The 17,948-nt window shown below is 40.4% G+C and overlaps 1 protein-coding gene across 1 annotated transcript in view; it reads right to left on the bottom strand.

Moving 5' to 3' along the window:
• The window catches only part of pitpnc1a (phosphatidylinositol transfer protein cytoplasmic 1a), a 39,933-nt gene extending 25,246 nt beyond the window's left edge, over nucleotides 1-14,687 (bottom strand). Inside the window, exon 1 of the mRNA XM_068718668.1 lies at nucleotides 14,105-14,687. Coding sequence (XP_068574769.1) covers nucleotides 14,105-14,152 — 48 coding nt within the window. The 5' untranslated portion in view covers nucleotides 14,153-14,687. The remainder of the gene's footprint in view (nucleotides 1-14,104) is intronic.
• Nucleotides 14,688-17,948: the final 3,261 nt, after the last annotated feature.

Here is a 17,948-nt window from a genome sequence, read left to right as displayed (position 1 = left end):
TCAATTTTAATTATAAACTCATCTGTTTATTTGCTGCGCCAACCATTTACATTAGTTGCTACGAGCATTACGTACATTATTGATGACATCGGCAGTAAGAGGGTCTTTAAGGGCAGGGAGGCTTAGGACTGAGCATAGGGCAGTCTTTATGGAGTTAGGGCAGTGCGGTGGGAAAACAGAAGCTGGTTGTACAGCCAATATATTTGCAAATGTTAGGTTTTTCTGTTCTTGGGAAAAACAGGGTGAGGGATAAGCTGAGAAAGTGTCGCATGAAAGAAACTGTGAGTTGTGGAAAAATCTGAATTGGAATGAGCAGTGTTATTTTTATCAACTCAGTCAAATAGTGTTGTTTGGGAGGCTTGGTTCAAGGCAGCAAAAGCAGTGGATATTCCTTTTTGAATAAACACAATAAAACGATATGACCAAACATACTTACTTTACTATTGCAGTTCACTCTGCTTAGAAAAAGAAAGGTACTGTAGTGTTATAACAATCAAGGATTTCTGGTTGGGCAACAACACTGTTTTTGGTATGCGTACACTTTATTCAAATTTCGTATGACAAAGCCAATTAGCTTATGTATAGGAGTGCTATTTGTACAAGTACTCACATTTGTATACAACCAGACAGGGATACAGTTTGAATTGACAGGAATAGGACAATTGTATAACTTGCAACCAAGTAAGACGGCAGTGCTGTGATTTCCCACAGGTACAGTACATTCAGTACAGAGCACATCAAAAGTAGAGGCTAGTAAAGGTACCTCTTATCTCTGATTGGGTCTTTGTCGAGCCAGCTAAAGCAAGAAAAACCTGGCTCTGTTCAACGTGCTTTGTGGTAAGTTTGCTCTTCTAACCAGTGGTTCAAATAAGGGGCTTTCATTTTGTGACTGTGCCCTTACAGTTCAGAAAGTTTACATATAGCAATGAATGCAAATCAGTGCATCTTTACACATACGGCATTTTATGCAGTTTTAGCTATTGTGGCGGCTAACACATCAACATACAGTATATGTGTGCTATCTGAGATACACTGTCCAGTGGCCTCTATGCACAAGCAGTAAAGCCTCACCTTAACAAACAAAAGTTTCACAAGGTTAAGTCCACTAAGGTGAAGTCGGGAGGAGAAGAGAAGAGTTTACATTACGTATTACTAAAACTCAGAGAGTGTATGCCTCAATTCTAAATATAAAAAGCTGTTATTGTTATACAAAACACATGAAGCTTTGTGTTTAGTTTCTTCCTTATTATGTGACATCTGACTGTCAAATAATAACAAAAACTAGAATGACCGACTTGTGCTTATATGCCTTCAACAAGCAGTCATGGTTGGTGAAGGCATCTGTGTGAAATTGTCATAACTAGCATATCAATTCTTCAGTTGTGACCGAAAAAAGGTGTTTGGTGATGTCACAGTGACCTTTCACTACCAAATTCTTATTAGTTAAAAATTTGTGCCAAATTTGAAGAAAATTGCACGAGGCGTTCCTGAGATATCATGTTCAGCAAAATGGGACGGGCGTGAGGTCACAGTGACATTGACCACCAAAATCGAATCAGTTCATCTTAGAGTCCAGGTGGACTTTTGTGCCAAATTTGTAAAAAAATTCCTTCCGGGCGTCCCTGAGATATAGTGTTCACGAGAATGGGGATCCACGGCTGCAAATCACATCACCGCAATTACAAAGCAGTTTGGAGAATAGAGAATAGCTCCAGATCTCTTGGGTCTGCTAACAGGGAGAAAAGGATCCATGCTGCTGGCCACCTGCACCAATGGCACTAGTAGCTGCCCAGAGACGTCGAGTCAGAGAAACCAGGCGGCAACAAATACAAAAGAAAAAATATCTTGACAGAAAGTGTTGAAGAATGGCAGAATCATGTCCCACGAGATGAGAGGGTTTTTATTCCGTTTGAGTGGGTGGTTTGAAAATATTTGTCATGTAAAAGCTTGTTAAAATACCTCAAACCACTCTTTGTTCACGTGCTTCAAAGAAAATGTTGATTATGCTTGGAAAGAAAAAACAAGCCCGGGTCATCTAGATGGAAATGTTGTCCTTGTGTGATTGTTTCTAACAGATATTTGACACTGATTTTGAGTCACTCAAGGGAGAGGAAGTGTTTTTCTACTTGTCTAATTTCTTAATAATGTATAAACATTTTACAAAAATGACCCTTTTCAAAGACATCTAAATTAACTCCTGAACGAAATGGTGGAACACGACCTGCTGAGCCTGAAACAAACATCAGCTTAATGCTGGCTGTCGCTGGAGATCATTGCTACATCAACACCGCACTCACCTCGTCTTTAAAACTTTGGATGAAGTGCTGCCGGTAATTGTTGCAGCAGATCACAGGTTGAGTATCAGAACTAAATTAAAATCAAAGTCCATGAAGACCAGGAGGAAAGTCTGAGTTCAGGCTAAGTTACAGCAAGTCAGCTGAGTTTGATTGTAGTAAATGGTTTGTTCATATTTCAATTGTAATCATCTAATTTTGTTCAATAGTATTGTTCATTTGTTGCTTGTTTAGTCATAATCTCAGGTATCATGTTTGGCAGCAGGTAGATTATACCATGATTTAATGAGGAAGGTATCTTACAACTAGAAGTAAAAAAATGGCAGGTAACATTTACATGTGGAGGGAAAGAAGGCCACTTCACTTTGGAAACAGGTGGTCTTCACACTCTTCATTTGAGTATGTATTTTGCCAGCCAAATCAATCAGGTATCATGTAATCATGTATAGTATATATGATGTACATACAGTACATCACGCAACTTCTGGTTCCATTGCCATGTTGAAGTGCTGAACTCTCTATCGACGTCGTCACTGCCTCATTTACAAAAGCTGTTCACCAGATTATTAGGTTTTTCATTAAAGGTGTGTGAAAATGTAACTAAAATAACTTAATGTGAGGTGACAATTAATTATGAATTGTATTAATTGTGTGCCCTTTAATAAACTCTCTTCCTCTGTGTCTCAGGAACAACAGTTGGCTGTGTGGGACAATTGGGTTCAAATACAGACACACACACACACACACACACACACACAAACCTTTACACACACGTGCTCACTTACTGCACACAAAAGGCCACTTCATCATCAAAGCGATGTTTAATCAGTTGTGAGCTGCTGATGTTCCTATAGTAACCAGGGACACTTGTACCTGCTATAGTATGTTCACTGTGTATCTGCTCATACATGAACACACCCACATATGGTAGCAGGGTATGGACATGCATTTGCATGGATGTGTGTCATGATCAAAACAGGGCTGTTTGTGAAGCGGACCTTTGGCATGGCTCTAAGAGCCACTCGTGAGAAGGTTAATAGCGCATGCAGGTACAATTTTACATTTCACGTTACTTTAATTGTGTTTTGGTAATGACCGGGTTGGGAGATGATTGGGTTTATGCCAGTGGAGGAGGAGTGAACTTCTCCATTCAGACACATTCATGCGTGTCACTTGTACGGATTGGAGTTATAACGTGTGCGTCATTCAGAGAAAACAAAGAACTCATGAAATCAATTTCACCCCGGTGACAGCGTAACGTCTGTGAAACGAACGTGATGGGATATGGATTCATCAACATAAAAGGATGGACGATGGCAAGATGGGTAATGATTAAGTGCCTTGAAGAGTTGCAGATTTGTTTCCCATTTTAACACAAGGTTCAAGGCTGAATGTGAGACGTACTTGTTTAGATGGATGTTCTGTAGCAACCGCTTTGGGGGAATCAGTGACATTTAAAAAAAGAAAAAAAAAAGAAAATGACTGATGCACGTCACTCCCCATTATCATATAATGATTCTGATCACATAAACAATGCACCGCCAATGCGTCCTGATACATTGTGATCACATTATAGTGTGGCGTGCCCAGCTGGTGCCCTTCTCACACAGCATCTCTCCTACCACCTGCCCCATAACTCCACCGACACATTCACGGTGTGTCAGCACAGCTTCTATTCTCAGTCGCCATTGTTTCTCCTTGTTTAGACAGAATGTTGACAGTAAGTAAGGTTTAGGAGGAGAGGAGATAGAAGGGGTGGGGTACAAGGGAGAAATGGAGAGACAGGCGATTAAGAGCTTCCTGTTATGATAAGGTGAATGATGACAGCTTCCCATTAAACTGGAGGAAGTGCAGCCTGCACACACAAGAAAATCATATATATGATATATATATATATATATATATATATATATATATATATATATATAATGTAAAAAATGTCTGCACCGCTGCTGTTATGGTAACGTCACGTGAGACCAGGCATCATCTAAGGTTATTATTCAGCCGTTGTTTGTCCTTTGTCTTTACTTAAATGACCATGCATGAGTGAGAAAAAGGCTTGCAAACAAACCTTACAGACTGGTTTTACAATCTGTAACAGGAAAGAAAATCAATCCATGTCACTACCATTTTAAGTTTGAAGTCAAGGCCTCAAGTAAAATACTGATGTTCCAGTTCAGGGAAAGGGTTATGTCATACAGTGATTACATTTATATATTTGTCATAGAAATCCTTTTGAACTTGAGGTCCAGTATTTTGACATATAGGGTCTATTATCTTGTTACGTTTGTTATTTAAGAGAAGATGATTGAATAAGATATTGAAAAATGAATCACACACGTTTTTTATATTTATCTTTGGTAAATACATTGTTATAAAAATCAGGAATTAATAAAATAGTCTAATAAATTAGTCCTTGGATATATCGACTAATCAAAAAAATGATCTTCAGTTGATTAATCAATGAAAGAATAATTAGGTGCAGCACTAATCCAAATGCTATTCAATCCAATTGAAAAAAATAATCAATACATCAATTTTCATTAAAAACGGGACGTTCTGCATTGGTAGAGGTTATGTTGACATAAGACATATTAACTTCCTCGAGTCTTGTTCTCATCAGGAGGTTGCTAGGCAACCAGCAGATACTACCTCCTCCCTCTTTCAGTCTTTGTGCTAAGCTATGATAACGGGCTTCTGAATCCAGCTACATGATTACAGTGCTGACATGAGAGTGGTATCAATTCTCTCATCTAACTCAGTGAGGGAGAGAAAACAATATCTTTCTTAAAATGTGGAATTATTACTTTGGAAAGTATTTAGGAAATGTTCTCACTTGATTTATTAAAACAGTAAACATTGTAAATAAATGAGTTTATGATCTCAATCTCTAGTTTCAAGTCTTTTGTAATACAGGTCGATGTTCATTTAGTACCTTATGGTCCATTTAGAGTCAAATAGACCGTAAGGTGGAGTATGCTTTAGGGCGGGCTTACTGTGATTGACAGGTTGCTGCCGCCACCAGAGCCGTATTCGGCGTCTTTACGTCACTCCTCCGCATTCCAAATATGGTCACTTCCGTTTAGTGGTTGAGACAAATACGAAGGCCGTAATCCAAGATGGCGACAGCGAAATCGGTGTCCTCGAGGCTTCAAAGCGTCACGATGACTACGTCCACTTCTTATAGACAGTCTGTGAGTGTAATGAGTTGACATTTCTGTCTGATATCAGGCAATAAACAACATATTCTGTAGTTTGAAGGACATTTTATTCAGTGTGTTGGTACACGTTTGCAGTAATGTGTAGTGCTAGCAGGACTCGACATTCTTGTTTATATGGGAAATGTTAATGATTGTTCTGACCTTATCCAGTTATAATGAGCAGAGCCGATCTAAGTAAAAATAAAGTCTTCACATTGCTTGTGCACATTTCATTAGATACTGCAAAATAAATAATATCTTTGGGGCTGATTTTTCCTGGACTTAGAGTAGTGTACCCAGGTTCATAGAAAGTGTCAATGTGTGTGTGTGTGTGTGTGTGTGTGTGTGTGTGTGTGTGTGTGTGTGTGTGTGTGTGTGTGTGTGCGTGGAAGGGACCATTAAAAATATGTCACTGCTTCTTCTAACCCCACAGGACTTCTGTTTGAAGCTCAGTGCTGCAATGTGTTGGGTTTCGGACTCACAGCCAGAGGCAGCAGCAACAGGATGACAAGCAATGGTATGACTTACCCCCCCCCTCAAGGTTCAGCACACACGTGTGCCATGGATTCATTTCAGTTTAACCATCATAGCGTGAAATTGTTATTGGCCGATAATCAGTGAAAATATGCGATCAGGAGATCGTCATTGATATTGGCTGATCCCTGATAATGCTACATTGTGAGCAATCTATGTTGAATGAGCAGAAACAGAGCTAGTAACGTTAGCAGCCCCGGTGCTCACAGCTATCGTACGGAGGTTCCATTCAGTTCCATTATGAAGCGGTCGGGCCCCGTTCAGTAAAAATGTGTATTATTGGGTGAAGGTAAATTATAATGTTATCACGATGTGATCAAATGTAATCCTGTCAAATGTAGTTTTTGGCAAGAAACTTCATACAGTTGTTTGAAGGAGATGGGAATTAACTTCCTAACTAACTAACTGCTAATTACAAGATTTGGAATTGTTTTCATCAATAAAAATACCATATTTTATTTCCTAATCATTTGAATGTGTGTTTTATGCAACGGCTGCACACCAGGATAAAAATAGTTCACGAGACGAGGAACAACCAATCACATCCGAGAGATATCCTTTCTTTCCTCCATTAATATCTGTCTACGGTAAATATTTGGAGAAGATAATCATTTTAGTGCAGGGCTACCCAGAGCTTTACAATCTGTCCCACTGGCTAAATTACTGCAACTACATCGTCACTGCAGTGCGCAGGTTTTGGCTGTTGGAGCGACAGGAGCAAAAAAAAAAAAGCGGCAAGGCTGGCATTTTACATGAGTTTTTAGATGCAACGTGTTAAGCCATTAAGGCTGCATCCACACAAAATGAGGCGCTGCCGAGAAAGCGCCAGTCCGCACATTTATTTAGTCAGTTTATGTATTTTGCATTGTTTTTTTTCCATCAGAGGTATCTAATTTGTGACCCTCCTGTCTCTTATTATTTTTTTTATTGTTTATTGTTAAGTCCCAGACAATTTCTTCTATCCTCTAGCTCAAAAAAGATCCAACACCCAGGCTTGCTGTTATCATGCACAACACCTGTAAAACTCCAGCACTACGGTTGCTTAGTGATGTAGCCATTGTCTTATGAGAACACAAACTAAATGGATAATTCACTAAATGGGGGAATGCAATGCAGAAATCTAATATTCTAGGTTATCAACCGGGCTTGTATATTGAGTTTATTTTTCAATATAGTATAATCTTATCCTTAATTCTCCTAAGTCAGTCTTATCATCCTCTTCTCCTCTGTCTGAGTCTCCCTCTCTAAATCATCAAGCAGCTGTATATAATAGAAGAAAAAAAGAATGATGCAGTGCGCTGGATAATAAAGTGCCACCCTCTCTGGGTTTGTGTTGTACGCTCTCTTTGTCTAGCTACACAAGACTGTGTGTGTGTGTGTGTGTGTGTCGTGTTGTGTGTGTGTGAGGCCGCTCGATTGTTTCTTAACCCTTTCATTGACTTGCTGTGCTCTATATGTCTTTTGTGAGCCAGTTGCATCTTTGTTTTCTTCTTGGCGTCTTGGCTTGATCACCATGTTTGTCTGTTATTCTTCCCAGCTCACCTCTGTCTTTTTGTCTTCCCTTTATCGACTCTGTGCCTTAAATGAATGAACGCACTACTGTGATCCTAGCCGATATCGAAGGCTCCCCCCTCACCTGTCCACGAGCCGACCTGGTTCTCACAACCTCCAGTCACTTGACCAACTCTTCTTGCACATTAACCGCTCTTAGTTTAGTCCTTAGCTCTCCACTATAAATAGAAAACTGTTGGCCCTGCATGTTTACCAGATCAATAATGTTGCTACGTAGCCATTGCAGACGGGCCATTTCTGACAGTTTGTCTGTTTCAGTATGTAACCCTGTAAAGAGCCTAAAAATGTTTACTCTGCATGGCTTATCTACACGTGAAACTGAGGCTCTCAGCAGCCTTCTTGGTCGGTGGCTCGATCTGCACTTCTTTCTGTGCGGGTATTTGTCTGTCTACTGTATTTACTCCACAAAGTTCTGCTTAAAAATATATATATATGTAACAAGATCACAAGAAGTGTTTCTTGATTCGGGGGACCTACATGGAGGCCGGGTCTGGGAAGCATTCTGTGCATTACCTCGTCCTACGTGGCCCCTTACAGGCAGGCAAAAAGAAGCAGCTGGCAAAACTTTGCGTCCCGAAGGTTGTGCATGTCCGTCTACACACCCTCCCCAGGACAACAGCAGAGAAGGCAGTGACATGGATCGCAATTTAAGGGGAAGTGGGCATTACAAATTCTGGGAAAACGGAGAAAAATGCAAAAAAACATGACAGGAGAATGACACACAAGAGTTCCAAAGCCAAACTCCGACCACAAGGGTCGGAACTACATGCTATGCTTTTTAGAGCACTGGATCACCACAGGTTTTCTTTAGGTAATTCAGCTGATATGTTTGGGACCATTTTGGGAATGAAAGAAAGAAAGCGACACAGACTTTGAATAAGAGTCTGACAGACCAAAGACACGATCAAAGCAGATATCAAGACATGTATGCTTAACTCTCTCGCTCTGCTGTATATCATCTCTGTGGTGATTTGCCACTGCGTCACTAATCCAGTGCACCAAAATCTGAATCCCCCCCCCCCAGTCCCCCAACTCATAACAAGCACACGCAGAATGATGAAGCACACTAAAATGATTATGTAGGAGCCTGGAAACAAAACATATCGCATTCATTGTCTACAATTGTCCATTGTTCGCCAAAAGATGAGCCATGCCGACCACAATGTAATGCACCGATGGACGTAAAGCCAATGTTGCTGGATCCCAAAATAATATATTACACAGAAAACAGTCTGACTCAGACAGAGAAGAGCTCAGCTGGAGAAGAGCAGAACATTTTAAAAGCTTTAATAGCGAAGCTATAATCTCAGACAAGGCTTGTGAGCGCAACCTCAAAAAAATACCACCAGGATTTCAATTACCCCCACAGCAGGTTCTCATTCAGCGCCGTCCAATGAGCCGGCAGGCTGGCAGCTGGATAGAAGTCAGGCAAATGGAAGCAATTTAAGAAATGGTATGCGGATAAATAACCAAAGTGACTGATCACTATCAGTTACGACCTGAGGTGGAACATAACAAGGCGATATAGAATCGACTGTTGAAGACGCACGTAAACTGCAGGCACTGAGTACAGACCATTGCACACAGTCCAACAGAGGAAGCAACGAATAAAACGTAACATTGGAAAACATAAAAGCAAACTACAGCAGGATTCAGCAAAGACGGGGTAGAGAACCACTCCATTGTATTCTTGTCGTGAATTATCTTTCTTTGATTTCATGCTTAAAGCCACACATGCCAACGTCAGAAGTGAAAAATGTACTCCACACCAGTACAGCATATCAGCTGAGCAGATGTTGGAGCATACAACAGTGAAGTGAAAGTAGTGAATGAACTATGATGGCTCTGGACTGACGGCTCTGTTGATAGTAGTAGTTTAAACACTACCACTGATTTAAAGTGTAATTAAGCTCCATTTTAATGACTTAGGGGGCTACTTTACTGCCTTTATTAAACAATGACGGTGAGCAGACACTTCCCCTGTCTTTTATCAGAGCATTCTCCAAAGCTCATTACTCAGGATCTGATCAAGGAAGCGGTGAGAGCAATTCAACTGCTGCTCAGGTGCAGAATAGACACTCTCAGTTCTTTCGCCAGCGAATGGGTAATTAATTGCAGAAGAAACGGCACGGTGATTTATGAGGCAGCTTCTCTGCTCCGTGGAGGCTGAAAATGAATGTGAGAAGGAATCGTCCGTAGCTGTATGTGAGATTTGTTTTAGCAGGAACTGAAGATTAGTGTTGGCCTGTGCATCCATTCATCAGATATACCGGGTTTAATTTCCTCAATAATATGAATTTTTCGTATATTGCCACACCAGTGAATAGCGTGCTAATTCCTATTAACTTTATAGTGTTCATACATATATTTCAAAACATTTTGTTTTGAAAAGGAAGCAATGTTAAAGTTGTTGGCATATCTAACTTATTTATTTTTAAGTTGTTGTTGTTTTTTTACTACGTTGCAGTGTGCACAAAAACATGGCTTATTCTGCTACTGTTTAATGCATTCTGATTTCTTCATATATTGTATAATGTTTTTAATTTACCGTATAGTAATTAAAGTCTTATACATGATGCCATTAAAATGATTTTCTATATATCCTAAGTAGTCCTGGCAGTATAATAAGCACTATAACCCTATTTAAAAGGCCCAGTCATGCAGAAAAATAAACAAATAAAGTACAGATGCTCAATAACAATTCCAGAGGACAAAACAAAATCATTCTGAATTTAGACAGACTCTCTGACGACTGGCAGATCATCTTAGTGAGCATCTTTCTCTCCATCTGGTGCGAGAGCGCCAGGTCTAAGTAACAGGCTCCTCGCTAGTCCGAGCACAGAGTGTCCACTCTGGGGACGTAAAGATCTTGGGTGTGAGTCTGGCGTCTCAGTATGCGGGGACACAAACAAACATATGGAAACCTCCAGAGACTGACCTCACACTGAGTGGCTGATGTCACTTCAATCTAAACAAGTTTCTGTCTCCTAATAAGCACGTTCCACGGCTTAGTGCTATCAGCGCAAGCTCTAAAGTCATTCAGAGATCATTTAGGGAGGAAGCCTTGCACATCTGTTCAGTCATTGTTGATTGAAGTCGCTGTCTAATTACATTTCTGCGGGATTAACACATTTTTCATTCATATTTTTCTTAATTCTTAAGTTGTTGGTTCCAAACTAACAAAAACATCCAGCACAACTGTTCTTTCTGTGGCTACAACATGACATTTGTGTATGTCCTATGTTACTCTCTCATCCTATTAAAAGTGATTGTGACAATCAAATCCCCCCCCATCAAACTGTCATACGCCTGTTTAACGAATAGCATTCATAGTTATAACATAACATTATAGAGTTATAAGTCTCACCAACATATGCACAAAATGAACAGAAGCAAATATGCAACAGAGTACTCATTAAAGAAGAGAGTACTGCAGCTATTTTTAGGTACATGCTTTTGTAATAGTCCACTGAACTGCATTACTACCATGAAGAGATCATTATGACGGCGTCTCCAATTTTGTTTTCTCAGCAGTGCAATAATTTAATCACCTCCTGAAGACTTAATAATGAAATTCATGATCTGTGTGCGCAACAAACCTGCCCACTCCACTAACAGACTCGTATTTATCTGAGCCCGGTTGCATAAAAACCTCTTAGGCTAAGATTGCCTCATTTTCATGTCCGGATGCCTTAGAAAAGATGAGTTATAGATATAGTCACGATCACGATTTCTGAGGATGATGTAAGGGAAGCCGTTTGATCTCTTACTGTTTACTTGAGTAATCCTTCATGCTTTGCTAGAACATCCTTAGTAACCCATATCACTTTATTTTAAGTGAACACAATGGCTGAATTTATGCTGATTTTTCCAGACAGGGAAAACCAACTGAACAGCTGTTATAGTCACTGTCACTAATGTAACATCCGTGTTTGGACAAGCAACTTTGTTGGAAGCTACAGCCAAACTGTCTCATGTATTAACGTTAGCTACATGTGGTTTTGTTGAAACTCAGCAGTTTTTGTCAACTCCCGTCATGTTTGGCCATCTCCTTTCTTGCGGTCACAGTCATATTTTAATATTCCTTTATTACTTCATCTTGGTTTCACAGAAAGATTTCTCGGACAGTTTTTCGTTACTTCTCTTCTGCTTATGCGTATCTGATATCACTGCGTTTACTTTACTTTGGATTGTGTGCTTCTACTTTCCACATTCTAATCTTCTGTCCACTTTGACTTTCTTTTTCTTTTTGTATTGTCTTTGTTATCCATTTGGAACATTTCAACAACAATGCGAACATTAAAGGATGATGATGTGAGTGAAGCATGGCAACTGAAGTGCACATAGACATGTGCTGTATTGTAACAGTAACCATGAAAGCAAGTAGACAACCTGAGCTTAGGGAAATATTTTTGCAAAAAGGGACAAACTTAAGTTTGAAACTTGAGGTAGTTTATGAAACTGGGCACTGAAGAGGAGCCTGTTTCCCTCATGCTGCAGTGCCATTCAAGGAGATTCTGATTCGTGACTCTTCTGATGTGTCAGCAATGCATACAATATAACCAGGACACCAAGGCACTAAATGGATTACTCATTACTCATCATAAATCGTGGATACTGACTCTGTGAGATGAAGATGTGTTTTTATCACGCATCCAATTTTCATAGAAGCCCAGAGCAGTAATTTGCATGTCAAGAAGACAACACCACTGAAAGACAGATCGACCACAAGTCATCGGTTGCTGCTGTGTTGAATTAGGAAAGAACAGAAAGTGTCTTTTTCGTTTTACTTTGTTTGCATTAGAACATCATTTCCATCATTAGTTTTTAAACTCTTCTTTCTGGGATCATCTCTCTCTCTCTCTCTCACACACACACACACACACACACACGCACACACACACACACACACACACACACACACTACTGGTAATGACTATGATTTATGTGTCTTTGTATGTGTGGGCGCGTGCTTGCATGCTTGCAACAATTAATAGATTACAAAAGTTAATTTGTCAAGTCCATGACGGATCAATAGATTAGGTTGGACTCCATAATGATCACAACAGCAACAGATGTGGTAGCCTTTAGCTGGCCACAGAGGACAACAGCGTCTTCCATCACCATTGGAGCGAAACAAAGAAGAAGAGCCAATCAGCCTTAGGACGCGTTGTGATAAAGCGGCATCCTGGTAATTCTAAACATGAAAGTCACAGAGACGAAGTGGGACAAACAGAGCAAGATCAGTATCAGGGGCAGGATCGATAGACTTCAGGAGAGGCTGTTCAAGACGCTCTGATTTAAAAGGTACAGATTTCATCCTCCAATCTAAGAGCACAGCAATGAGCTTGGCTTGACTGCAGTGAATGATTGTATCTTCACAGCACAGCTGACTAAGACACAATTTAATAGTAGTGCGGTAGTGACTCTTTGAACCACATGTATTCACTCTTTAGGTGGAAGCCCGTGAAACACCATAAACCGGGTTAAATGGTGTGTAAAACCTTACAGTCGCAGTTTATCTCAATAAAACACTTCAGCTGGAACATCTGTTGTATAGGTTCAGGCGTGAAACATTTTAAAGGTAACACTGAAGCAGATAAAGGAGAGACAGGGGCGGGACAAAGCTAAAATCTAAGAAATACAGTCACAACTCAGTTGAGCGCTGAACATTTGAAAAATTACTGTATCTTATTTTGCATCCTAAAAATGTCATAACACAGCAGCATTCCTTGACCGTGGTGCTGTTTCTGTGTCACTGTGACCTGAGGGCAACTTCAGGCAGCAGATGCTTCTCTCCCTCATCCGTTCTGACCCGTCTCCAAAGTGTCTCTACAGATGAAAGGCGGCCAGAAATGTGCATTAAAAACTGCATTTCAGTCATTTAGCCCCGAGACTGAGCGCTGTAGAACGCATGCATCAATTCCTGCATTCAAAAGAATTGCATGCACTCACAAATATAGAGTACAAATGTGTTAATGTGTATGTTAATATATACGACCATGTAGCTGATAAAAACACAATGTTGTTTGGAGAGGAGACAGAATAAAAGCTGTGAACACAGTAGTAGAAAGCTATTTGCGTCCACTCACTTTACTTATAACCACTCACAAAGCATGCAGTCACAATCCAGACACTCAAAGGAAAACAGATGCACGATTTGTCCATCACTACCAATAATAACACGCGTCCCTCTGCTGCTGCTAGCTGTACACAGTCTCCCTAGAACACATGAGAGCTTTTTTAGGCTAAACGAGAGTCAGCAGCAGCTCCACCCGGTGGTCCCTGACCGCACCTAGGTTACAGGAGCTCAATACGTCCTTTGGTGCAAAATGACAAAAGGCATCACTGACAACTTTGCAAGATTACGGTTTGATAGTAAACAAAACGTGCAGACGTGCAATCCTGTGGCTGTTAGCCACGCATCTGTGATGGAAGAGCAGCCAATCAGCAGACAAGAGAGGGATGCAAAACACGAGGAAAAGCCAAGAAAACTTCACCTACCTCCTCCACGGTGAGAGGCATGCAGATGCGGTACTCCTTCATCAACATAGTCCTTTGCACGATGGTGATGGCAACGCAGAGGAAGGTGGAGTAGGTTGTCGGGCTTCGGTCTGGAGTGCGATGCTGCAAGTCTGTTATTTCATTGAAATCATGTGTCCAGCGGAACGAGGCAACTGAGTTCCACAAATTCACTAAATCCTTCCTCACTCGTGCATCAGCAGCGAAAACGCGCTATGCCTACGTGAGTCTCTACACACACCAGGTCCGAAGTACAAGGGGGTCTGTTAGGGGTTAATTTTACCCTGCTGTCGCCAGTTTGTAGAAACTAATCCAACAGCATCAATTTGGTTTTTCGGGAAACGTCCACAGTGTGGAAAGTGTACCGAAATCACACAAAACTCCCAGAACAAGTCGCTTTAAACTACCGCAGCTTGAAGCAGCTTCTCGTAACGGACGACGGTTGAACCTGTCGTCGTCGCAAACACTCTTCATTTAACCGTGTGCACGTTAAAAGGAGCTCCTCGCGCGCACCAGCGTGTCTCTCCTGCTCCTTCGACAGAGCTCCGCTCAGAGATGCGCAGCGGCAGCAGCAGCCGCGTGGAGACTCTGCGTCAAGTGAGCGAGCGAGCGAGAGAGAGAGAGAGAGAGAGAGAGAGAGAGAGAGAGAGAGAGAGAGAGAGAGAGAGAGAGAGAGACAGCGATGAGCAGGAAACACGAGGATGTCGCTGTAAAAGGCTCCCTGTTAGAAACGATGAAACCTTTGAGCTACTGTATAATAAATACAAGTAATGTTAAAGGTGTCTTATTGCTCATTTAGTTGTTTTTTTAAGCAGCTGTTCAATATTGGCGTTTGCGTCAAACATTCAGTCAGATCTTATTGTCATGTAGGATCGGAAGTCCTTCGTGTTCTTGTAGCTCGTTTAACGTAAACTTTCCCTCCACAGGCTCAGAGATTTAGGATTTCAAGCATCTTTCAATTTTTCAATTTCAGTTTACAAAAAAAAAGGATGGAAACTTTTATATCAGATTAGAGAACCGATGTTTAACCCTTCGTATGATGTATTGTATTTGTATCTCACAAAGCCTTGGTAAGCTGGTGAGATGTGGTAACATGTGTGCAGCTCGAACTTTGTTTCATTATTATATATCTGTGATAGTTTGTTTGTTTCTTTTCTGCATTGTCAGCAATTAAACAGAAGCCATTTATTTGACTTATGAGAACCATATGATTCATATATATATATATATATAAAATGATCGACAACATATTACATAGAATATAATATAGGATAGGATAATAGGAGTATATGAGTCTACATACAGGCTCATTAAGTCTTGGTTCTGTCCATAGACAGGCTCTGGTTCTGATTTGGGACTTAAAGTTTTAGAGCTGACCTTGGTTCTGAACTGGAGCTGACCATGGTTCTGAATTTAGATTAAAAGTGTGCTGTTTGAGTAAAAGCTTTCCACATAACTTTAACCAGCTATGTGATGATTTAAAACAAAACTAAAGATACTTTTTTTCCTCTCATGTCTCTAAATATAATGTAATGCCACTTTCAAATAAGTCAACCTTTAAAACTGGTTTATACATTGTAACTAATGGCTTTATTTATGTTAAATAAATGATTTGATAATTCTTTCTAGATCATGTATAAGCAGTTCAGAACAACTTTGTGGATGCCAGGTTGTGAAAACTTTCCGACTGTTGAGCCATTCATATTAATTTCTGATTATTAATCACTCAGTCATTATAAAGGGTCATGAGTTTCTCACTACTAGTAAGGAAACAGCAGAAGTTAGAACGGTCGTTGTAAAAAAAAAAACAACTCGGATGAATTAAAGAACTAAAAAAAAGACAAAGCAAGTGTAGTGATGGAGGACGATGTTGAAACTGTGTTCAAACTCCGGTAGTAATACGTTAATCTGTTCTACATTCACAAGAAGCAGCAACGGTAATACACAAACCACATTTTATGTTATTAAACTTGTATATTGTGTTTTTACTTTTATACTTCTGCAAACTCCTAAACAGAGCAGAGCCCTATAACATGCAGTACTCTTTTCAAACGAAAGAGGTCGCCAGAGACCGCCATGTTAGTCATCAGAATCGTAACGAAGACAAGCACTTGGATGACATACATTTAAAATATGTATTTTTATAATAACCATCGTTAATATATGGTAAATTGACTTAACTTAAGGTAATAGCTATTGTGCTGATAAGAAACTAATGATAATTAATGCTATAATTGTTACTTGATATGTTATTTACTGCAGGGAGGGTCCACAGCGTCTGTATGTTTTAGTAAGTTTAGGACCTTTTCCCCCAAAGATTATGAACAATATGTCATATGGAGTTTGATTTTCACACCAGCAGTAGGCTAGTTGCTAAGGTTGGTTCTGTTTTTCAGCTCATGGAAACTAAATTAAGAATTAGTCAAACTGTGTCTCATTAGTTTTGCATAAATCAAGCAGCAGAGGACAGTCAGTGTTGTGTGAAATCAACTTTTCCCCTCTTTGCTGCACAGGAAGGAAACAGAAGTTCTTACATCTGAACTCAAGAGGGTGCAATCTACTCGCATGTATCTGAAGCACATTTCCCTCACTGTCAATGTCTCAGAACAAGAGGCACCAGCACAGAGACATCGAATCAGATTTGATTGTATTCGTGCACAGAGCATAAACATCTGAGCGTGCACACAACCACACATGAAGGCCATGATGTGTGATCCAAACAGCAACTCTCTCACCATTATCAAAAGCATGCACACACACACACACACACACACACACACACACACACCAGTCAAACACACCTGTCAAACTTTTGGGGATCGAGTTAAAATTGGACTGAGCAGCTGAAAACAAACTGGTGATGTAATAATAAATAGTATAAACATTATCATATGTACATATATATTTTAACTTTAGCACATACTGTTGTTTTGGTTAAACGAGAGTGTGTGAATGAAAGAGTGAATTTACTCCGGTATATATAGTCACAAATCATGTATTCACTTAATGCATGCAGTGCACACACTCACACCATCACACACAGATTCATTTAAGGGCCGAACAACTGCCTCAGATTGGCGGTCGATGCACTCTGTTAAAGTTACAATCTGAAATCTCTTCATTGTATACTGTTCTCCAGCTGAATTCATTATATGCCCACACACAAGGCAAACTCTAACATACACACACACACACACACACACACACACACACACACACACACACACAACAAAATAAAACAGAAGCCATTTTTTTTGTCCAAATGCCTCAAGACATTATGCCAAAATTTTTGTGGTGCCATGATGACACCTGCTACAGTTAGGCAGCCACACATGTCTGCTCACACACACACACACACACACACACACACACACACACACACACACACACACACACACACACACACACACACACACATACACACACACCAAACTCTGTTTATTCCAGCCGGTATCACAGTGTAGGCGGAGAGGACGAAACTGTTGCTAAGAGACCTGGCTTCCTCGCCTCTTGCCGCTCAACATCATTAGTTGGCCTTTACTGTCACTTTCCTAACCTCTCAGCCCAGTCAGTCCACTGTTACTGTGGAGAAGGGAGCTTGTTTCTCCGCTTGCCCAATAGTGGGGATTGGGCTGGTGCCAAAACTAATAAGGGCTTTATTGGAGCCATCACTCTGGGAAAGAAAACACCGGCGCTAGATGGGCGTCACAGTCCGGCTTAATGATTGCATTACATCCAGGTGGATGGAGGGGGAGGGGGTCTCGGGGAGACGGAGGTGGGATTATTTTACAATTCATTTGTGTTAACAGGGAATTTTTAGCAGGGC

The sequence above is a fragment of the Cebidichthys violaceus genome, unplaced genomic scaffold (assembly GCF_023349555.1).
Source record: "Cebidichthys violaceus isolate CVI_PGR_0920_01 unplaced genomic scaffold, fCebVio1.0.p SCAF_23, whole genome shotgun sequence".
NCBI classification, from domain to species: Eukaryota; Metazoa; Chordata; class Actinopteri; order Perciformes; family Stichaeidae; genus Cebidichthys; species Cebidichthys violaceus.
Note: the sequence above shows the minus strand (reverse complement) of the source record. Positions and strands in the feature narration are given on the sequence as shown.